Consider the following 9,305-nt stretch of genomic DNA (forward strand, 5'->3'; position numbering starts at 1 on the left):
TAATGGTAAACCGTGAATGACTGTGCAGTAGTTTTCCCTTCTGGTACTCAGAAGTAAACTGCTCCCATCTCTAAACTTTCAGTTTGATCTCCTTTTCCAGCATCTTGAATTGCAGGAAAACAAAACCACATCAACAACTTTCTACCCTAAGATCACCTTTCCCTCTCCCAAGATTGAAGAAAAAAGAAAAAAAAAAAAAAAAAGAAGAAAGAAAGAAAAAGTTTGACACTGTCTTCTGCGTTCACTGTGCCCAGTTAGGTTGAAGAGCCACAACTTCTGCTCTGGAGGGCCATAAGAAATGTTTACATGAATGCAGTTTTGTACAGTTGTCATACTCTATGAGCTGGTTGACTCTAAGCTTGATTTGGTCCAGTCTGCTGTTGCTGCATCTCTTAGGAAACATTAGTTATAGGTTTGTACTTCTTGAATCTGGTCCATTCACCAGTAGCATAGTTCATTTCAAAGACTGTATCAACCAACATAGTGGTGCTGCCAGTGCCATCTGCCTTTGGTAAATCTTCTGTATGCTCGCTAAGTTTAATTTGGATGATGTCACCTTGCTCTTGGCATGGATTCTCTGTGAAAACAAGAAAAGGAACAAATCATACATTTCAGTAGTCTATTAGAAAAGGAAAAGAACACTTAGAGATTTTAAACCCTATACTGAAAAAAAAATACTTGAAACCCAATAAACAAACCCCAAACCCAGAACTGACCAAGTAATGTCACCAACGCACACAGTCACAGAGATCTTCCTCCACACATCACAGACTGAGTTTTCATCATAACAAAACCAGACCCCAAAAGATGAAAACCAAGGCTAAAGTAACTGGAAGAACAACAACAGAGGGATTAAAGCATGCTACCGTAATTTCTGTCTGCCTCAAAAACCGTAAGAGAAGCTTATATTTAAATGGGAGCTGGTAAACCTGAACTACCAGAATTACTTTGTTTGGTACTCATTTTGTAGTTAAAAGCCTCAACAGTGTTCAGCTGCTCTGGAAGCCCAAACAGCTCTACTGAAATCACTCATCCAAGACAGAGTTCCACTCCAGCAGAAATACTGGATGTTGCATTTCAAGGTATGGAACTTACACTCAGGAAGCTCAAGAATATCATAGTTGGCAGTTATTTACCCAACCTTCAGAAGGTACTGACATTTTTACTGAAGGAATTAATATCATTATATACTTATCTATATATGCCTATGTGAATACACATAGCAATACACACAACATAACATTTTACCTTGCATTACAAAAAAATACCCATGTAGATAATGAAGTACATCCTCTTGCTGCCATTTGAAGAATCATCTAGTACTAAGACCACCACCACTAATGCGAGATACACATAACTTTCTTTAAGCCTAGGGATCATCACAATAACTGTGTCCTGGTCATCTTCAATAACATACTGCATTAATCCAGTGTGTGAGCCACAATTAGGCTGCAACACTCCAGTGATATGAGCCCTCAAATAGTAAATCAGAAACCAGTGCTAGTGCAGATGATGAGTTCACTTAAGGACTCTTAAGCTCTTTCTCATCTTACATCTGATAATCTCCTGAGTAAAACAGCCTTGGTCTATCCCAGCCAATATACAGGAACTAGCTATGAGGCAGCTTTTCTCCCTGTTTCACAGTACCTGTGGTTTCCTGAAGTCTCCCAGACAACAGTTGCTACATTTCTAATGCTAAGGAATTCTAATGCTAAGCATACAACTTGCCACGAAAGAACTGATTTTCATTGGTATCCCAGACTACTAGGACCTAACCCTTCTGATCACTATTCTGGCTGGCTGCCTTGTTTTTCCTCAACCCCTCAGCCACGATATTACATGTGTTCAGTTGCTACTCTGACAGACGGACTTATTGGAAATAGACTCTGAAGACTTTCCAGGTAGTTAGAACTGTAATCCGTAAAACTACACACAGTCCAGAGTAAAGCAGAGCCCAGTACATTAGGAGTAAAGCTGAAGCAAGAAGAGTCTTGCACTCACACATGCACATTTAGAAATGTTAAGCTGTATTTCAGATTTGGGTATTCAAAAGCAAGATAAGTTGGTTTCAATACATGCCTCTGGATCCTGCCATGAATCCAAGTATAAGAGCCTTTTCTGGCCTTGTAACTTTGTTTGCAGTCTTGAACATTTCCTGTGCAGCATACATTTGCTCCCTCTGCAACAGATACAACGAATATGAATTCCAGTGGAGAAAACACTGCCAGTAGATATCATATTAATACATACACACAAGCATAAGGGGAGCGTGGAACTTGGTAGACCTACCAAGCCTTAACCTCAAGGCTTTCCTTCTCTAATGCCTACACCTAACACAAAAGTGACAACTGAATTCTGAAAGGAAAAACCCCACCTTAAATAGTTACAGCAATACGTGCTAGGAGACTTTAATGTTTACATTTCCAATTTTATGCTCTTTATGACATTAGGAAAAAAGCAGAAAAAACTCAATGCTTCCTCTACAGTCCAAACATCACCTTGCAATAGTGTCACAGGAGTTTTTTCTTTAATAAATGAAGTTGGTGTACTCAGAAAGTCATCCAGCTTCTTAAACGTTCAGATCTGTCAAGCAAGGCTAACAGATATGCTTAGCAAAGTCTTCAAATTAGCTGCACCTTGAATTAGTAACCTGCTTAACTTCAAGCATGGGTATAATATATACCAATATACCAGCAATAAGAAGCTTCAGGACATAAGTAATTGCTGTTGAGTTTACTTTCCTCCCCACTTCAAGGTTTTAAAAGATACATAATGGGGGGAGTGAGGGATGGGAGTGAGGGGATAAAGAAAAAAAGGCTTTCGCTTTAATTTATTTTCTCCTGCCAGGGCAATCACAAGATCCTTCTTAGCAGGTTAATTTTTTAGCAGCAAAATTCTTTGTGAAGAGTAACACATTCTTTTCCACAATAAATAGCAGTAAATATAGACATCTTACTGTAACATTAACACTGCTCAACTAAAAATATTGTGATTGACATTTTTAAGAAAGCAATGCCCACAAGCCACAAAGTATTTTCATTATCATAGAATCACAGAATGGTTTGAGTTGGAAGGGACCCTAAAGGTCATCTAGTTCCAACCTCTCTGTGTGGGCAGGGACACCTCCCACTAGATCAGGTTGCTCAGAGCCCCATCCAACCTGCCCTTGAACACTTCCAGAGACGGGGCTTCCATAACTTCTCTGGGCAACCTTTTCCAGTGTCTCACCACACTCGCACAAAAAAATTACCCCCTACTGTCTAACCTAAATCTCCCCTCTTCCAGTTTTAATCCATTGCCCCTTGTCCTCTCTCTACAAGCCCTTGTAAAAAGTCCCTCCCCAGCTTTCCTGTAGCCCCTTCAGACACTGGAGGGGCTGTAAGGTCTTCTCAGAGCCTTCTCTTCTCCAGGCTCAACAGCCTTGACTCTCTTAACCTGTCTTTGTAGGAGAGGTGCCCCAGCTCTCTCATCATCTTTGTGACCCTTCTCTGGACTTTCTCCAGGAGCTACACTTCCTTCCTGTTGAGGGCTCCAGAACCACACACAGTAGAAAAAAAGGAGCCTCAGAGAATTATAGAATAACTTAGGTTTGGAATAGACCTTTAAAATCAAGTCCAACCATTAACCCTATCTACCAAGTCCAGCACTAAGCCATACTTCAAAGGTTAGAAATTGCCAACATACTAAACAAGATCAACCATGAAAATGTGCATTTTCTAATACACATCAAAAGCTGCAGTAAAAAAGAACCTGGTTTTACTTACTGTGAGAGATAGGCTTTTTTTGGGTGGTGGCTGTTGCTGAGTTTGGGGGGCCACTTGTGGTGCTTGTGCTGCAGGGGAAATGGCAGGAGGTGTGGTAGGTGTTAGGGGTGAGGTAGGTGTAGCTGCAGGTGGATTAGAGTTACTGTTGTACATGGGTGTTCTTTGTTTGAATTGTGCAGGAAGAGTTGTGGTGGCATTTGGAGCTGCAGGCTCTTCAGTCTGTCTGTTAGTCTGCAAGGCCTCTCGTGCAGAACCAGCTGCAAAAACCAATCAGGATAATTAAAAACATTAACATCCACAAACAGGAACTAGCATCACCAGTGGCCTTTGAATAAAAGTAAAAATTCTGTTTATTCCATGTTAGCACCATGATTCAATATGCTCTCTCTTATCTATATGAAAAAAATGAAAAGCTAATGCTCTTTCCACTCAATTAGCCTTAGCTATGTTCAACTGAGTGACTAGCTGCCCAATACAGATTACACTGTATCCAGCATAAAAATTTGTACTTAATGGATGTTTTATTTATAAAAATGAAACCACTTTATTTACTTTTTAGCTTATATTGTTGTAACTGTACTCTGACCCTACCAGGATCATTACTGTACTGTTACATAGAAGCCAAAACCATACAAATATTACATCAATTTTTACCTAACATAGCAGCAGCTTCCAAAGGAAACTAATTAAGTCTCAGCCAGTAACAAATACTGAAAATACACAGATGACAGAATTAAACGTAGTCTTTACTAATAATTTTCATTTAAACACTAAGAGCTAGAAGTCCACAGTACTGACAAGTGCTAACTCTGTTATTTCTCCAAGTTGATCTGCTACCTGCACTTAAGGGAGTTACTATTCCAACCTCGGCTGCAGGTGGAGGTTACATACATGATCAAGTTGCCGTGATTTCATAACTTACCATCTGCTCAGCAAACAGTAATTACCCAGTGCACACTCTAGCCATTTACATTCTTTGGCAGCTCTTACACACAGCTGCCTAAGCACCTTTCACCCATCTCAGGAGGTTTAATTCACATTGTTTCCACAGTAGACTAAAAGGCAAATACAGATGAGAGATACACCAATGCCTTTCAGATCAGATTTTAGAGAATGAGAGGTCTACCACTCTCCACATAGGCACAGACATAGCACTGGTTTCAGTGATATGGATGTTATCCAGCACGATGTGGAGCAGGACAGTGAACACTTGAGAGGACAAACAGTTGTAACTATTAGTTACCCCTTAATTTTGAACAAATCTCTTAAGATTTATTACTGGCTTCCTCTCATGTCAGAGTAACTGACTTGCATAATGTGACATGTCTTAACTGTGCACACTTATATATGAGACCAAATTTGTGAATCGTTTGTGTGCATCTGACATGAAGGAAACAGTTTGATATTCCTCATCCATAAGAAAATCTAGGTATGTTTTCCTTCCAAAGTAATGGGATAGGTTAGAAAAAACAGAGAACAATGACAACAGAGAATTTTAAACTGGGCTTTTCCTGCTGTTGAATACAATGCTAAAGCTCTGGAAAATAACACTAGCTGCTGACAACACTGATGTACTCTTGGCTCCATTCCTTCTGGAAATGCCAATTTTTGCCAGAGAAAAATTTGCATGGACCTTCAGGGAAATTCTGAACTGTTCCAGGGCCAAGTGAGGTAATCAAGTTTTGCATATGAATTTTTCAACAGCAACCAACATGCCACAACTCACACAAAGAAAAACATTACAGCACCAAACTGCAACAAGCAAGAGTAAAAATAATGCATTAAACTGAAACATTGGTTCTCTGCTAACTGCAAGGTCTGGTAATGAATTCCAATCATGCACATCTGTTAGGGTGCACTGATACATTCCTTTAAGACTTTACAAACAGCAGGGAAAGAAAAGTAGAAGCAAGTGTATTAAAATAAAGGATGTAGAAACAAAGGATTTGTACAAATGCTTTTTTTTTTTTAATATGGGAAATTTTCTAGAATTTAAAATAACAGCATTTTTTTAAGCTACACAGGAGCTCAGGTATTATCTACCAGGCTGTTATAAAAAGGCAAAAGGAAAAGGGATGGCTTTATCCAAGCCTACATGAAAGCTAGTATGTACTTGGCTCTAGAAACTTCCCCAACTCTTAAAAACAACTGTTGTGTAAGTGCACACATCTAGATGGTGTACATACTCTAGACTTCTGCGTATTACTGGTGACTCTTTAGGGATTAAAAAAAATACTGGATTTTCTATTATGGAGTAATAAAAAAAAACCACAACAAAACCCAGTAAATTGCTTTACTTGCTTAACTAGCAGTCATTTAAAGACATGAGAACAAAAAGCATTTTCATGTCTGGTTACCCAGAACCCAAAGGCTGGGTTCCCGCAATGGATTTTGTCACTGCTAAGGTTAAGTTTCACTAGAGTTGAGAGACATTGGGTTTGTAAAGAAGAGGTAAGACTGTAAAACTATAGACAGTTGGAGTATTAATTCCCAAAAGCAAAGAAGTGTCTTTTACCTGGCTGTGTTTCAGAGCTTGGGATATATGAGGAAGATGGCACCACACTGGGGGTAGCAGGTAAGTAACTCGTGGAAGGTAGTGCAGGCTCATTGTTCAATGAGCCAAGTTTCTGTAAAACACAAAATAATATATTCATGCACTGTTTCTGCCTCAATGTTCCTTTTGGGAACTTAATTATGGACTCCTTTGTAAGGGCAAGTTTGCACTTTCAGCCCTACCTCTCTATACAAATTTCAGATGTTAAAATTACCCTAGCAGAGAAAAAGCAGCTTTTATTTCCCCTAATTCAGATCAAAGTTGCTTCCAAAGGCACAGTATGAGCCATGAAAAAGTACTATTGAAGAAAATGTTTTGCAAGAGGGTCAATCTGCTGTTCCTTTCTCCCATTCCTCAGTCAGTAGTATGGAGACCAGATGATGAAATTTGTGCAGATAGTGCTCTCTGAAGAATTACACTACAGAAATAAGTAATCTTCTGCCTAAGCAAGCATGCTCTTCACTATTAGGAGAAACCTGTGTTCATCCATGGGCAACAGGCCTACTAAAATATTTCCCAGGAGAAGGCAAAAGCCTCTGGGAGGGACATATGCAAGAAGAAGGCAGCAGTAAAAGCACAGATAAAACCCTATTTCCCCTGCAATACCAACTTGGACAGGAGTAATCTTGGATCAAGCCTATGAAAATGCCACATCTTGGACTTAATTGTACTTGACATTGCACACACAGCATGAAGACAATAGCATGGTATCTCTATGAAGATCTTCACTTCAGTCCAATCCAGCCTTATAAACATAAGGGGTTGACAGTAGAAAGAAGTTATGGGGAAATCTAGCAGACCAATCATTTAAGGTAGGCTTACTATACAAAAGATGGACATTCTGTAAAATGTGGAGCTTGCCAAAAGATACTCCTAGCATTCCACAGCAAGACAGGCAATAACATTAACTCCTGACAGAGGCCTAACAGTATCTGCCTTTGTGGGGTTTTTTTGGTATGTGTGCAATAGATTGCTACCCCTATAACCATGGGACCAATGCTGCATGTGCTTACCATCAGGTTCTAGATGAAAAAATGACTGGCTCACCAACCAAGCCACAGGTTTTTAAATAAAGTGCTCTCCAAAGGCAAGCATTACATGTCAACACATCATCTGAAAGAGGCAATCATAACCACTTCAAAATTGAAATGAGATTTTTCAGATTTTATTTCTATCCTCCCAAGAGCCTTGCTAACACTGGGTACAGCTCCCTAAAATTTTAAATATCTAAATAACCCAGTTGTCCAAAATAATTCCAGATCAAGGCTTGCTGGAATACAATGGTTTAACATAGAAGTGGGGGGAGGACATAGTTTTTACAAGAATGTTATGTCCAGAGAAAAAATGAAGCTGCATTGCAGTATTTCCAGAGCACAATCTGAAAGGATAGGAAAAAACCCAGAAAAATCCCCTCCATACAGACACTCCTCCCATAACCCCCAGTTGATCTACCTCTAGCAGTATGTTAGCTTATTCAGTAGATGGTAAACAATTTTGACTAGAAAGACAAAAAGACTGTTAAGAGGAGGAGCGGCCACCTCTGAACTTCATGGGATTGAAGAACAACTTTATAAGGCATGGGTATTTTGGATTGAGATGAACCCTGTTGATTTTCTTCTACGCTTTTCAGTAGTAATGGGGCTGGCTAAGCCTAGCTGCAGACAGGTTTGGGGACCTCAGAAAAAGCTGCCTTCTGGATTAAGCATTGATTCTCAAAGATTACAAGCTAAAACAGAAAAAAGAACCACAGAAAGGTACTACCACATAGGTTCTTTTCTCAAGCCAGAAGACAAAACAGTTGTAATTACTTCCCTTACTTGTCTGCTTCTATTCCAGGGCACAAGCCAATGCCAAGTGCTCCTCAAAGGCTGCTGAAACCTGCAGCAACTCCTGAAAATTTATTCTACACTTCCAGGGTCAGAGCTCCCTCCTATCCCTTTCATCCCTGACAGAAGACTACAAGCCTCAGTGACAGAAATGCCATATTCCATCACAAACTTCAAATATAACAACTATAAAAAACCCACTTTCATCTGACTTTGAATTTTTTATCCAGTTTGGTGAAAATATAATAGAATTTTGAATTATGTAAGGATTTTTACATTAAGAGGCAGATTTAAGTGTTTTAGAATAACATACATCGTGGTTTCCTCATTACTTTTTTTGGTTAAGTTTTTGTTTGGCTTTACCTGTGTAGAGACAAGGCCAGCAGCATAATCTGGGGTAGCATTTTCTACCACTGTTTCTTCTTTGGCTTGCTTTTCCACAACTTCTGTTTCTATTGCATAAAAATAGAAGTCAGTTCAGGGAAGTTTTCTTAAATATTGATTTAGACGTACTTTTTTAAACAAAGAGATAAAAATGCATTTCTCAAAGCCAGAATTTTGTAGGGTGCTATATATTTTTTCAGCATAACTTTAAATTAATGTACTTGGCCGTGCAGCCAGTAGAAATAAAGCATACCAAAAGAACTCAAAACAATTACAGTACTGAAGCCACTTACACACCTATGTGCTGTCCAAACCACAACTAGCTAGTTCAATCCTTTCATGCAATTGATTCAAGCTATTACCCAGTATATGGCAATAGGATTAGGAGCACTGGTTAAAAAAAAAAGTGAAAACACTCCATTAAAGTATTTGTTTGTGGGGTTTTTTCCCCTTCCTTTTTAAAGTTTAGCTGAAGATGAGTTTTAACGAATTAAGAATAAAATGCTACTACAAATCTAGATCCTATTTGCATGTATATTAATAGCCCTTTTAAGTAGCATTTTATACCAACCTATTGTCTTTCTTCTTCTCTTTGCTTCACGGCCAGCACCTACCATATCCAGCTCAGAGATATCTAGAAGCTAAAAAGAAAGACAGAGAACTTGATATCCATTTTAAAGCTATGTGGCTGATCTCTAAATATCATCCTTAATTTTTAATCAATATATTGATATTAGATTCAAAACAGCATCAGAACTTCACTGTAGCACAGGGAGG

The 9,305-nt window shown here is 39.0% G+C and overlaps 1 protein-coding gene across 1 annotated transcript in view; it reads right to left on the minus strand.

Moving 5' to 3' along the window:
* Positions 1–222: 222 nt before the first annotated feature.
* The window catches only part of NELFA (negative elongation factor complex member A), a 15,021-nt gene continuing 5,938 nt past the window's right edge, over positions 223–9,305 (minus strand). Inside the window, exons 6-11 of the mRNA XM_010000290.1 lie at positions 9,100–9,169; positions 8,508–8,596; positions 6,280–6,391; positions 3,765–4,021; positions 2,080–2,179; positions 223–577 (exon numbers count right to left, since the gene is read on the minus strand). Of these exons, the coding sequence (XP_009998592.1) occupies positions 393–577; positions 2,080–2,179; positions 3,765–4,021; positions 6,280–6,391; positions 8,508–8,596; positions 9,100–9,169 (813 nt within the window). The 3' untranslated portion in view covers positions 223–392. The remainder of the gene's footprint in view (positions 578–2,079; positions 2,180–3,764; positions 4,022–6,279; positions 6,392–8,507; positions 8,597–9,099; positions 9,170–9,305) is intronic.

Source organism: Chaetura pelagica, unplaced genomic scaffold (genome assembly GCF_000747805.2).
Source record: "Chaetura pelagica isolate M959 unplaced genomic scaffold, ChaPel_1.0 scaffold116, whole genome shotgun sequence".
Taxonomy (NCBI): Eukaryota; Metazoa; Chordata; class Aves; order Apodiformes; family Apodidae; genus Chaetura; species Chaetura pelagica.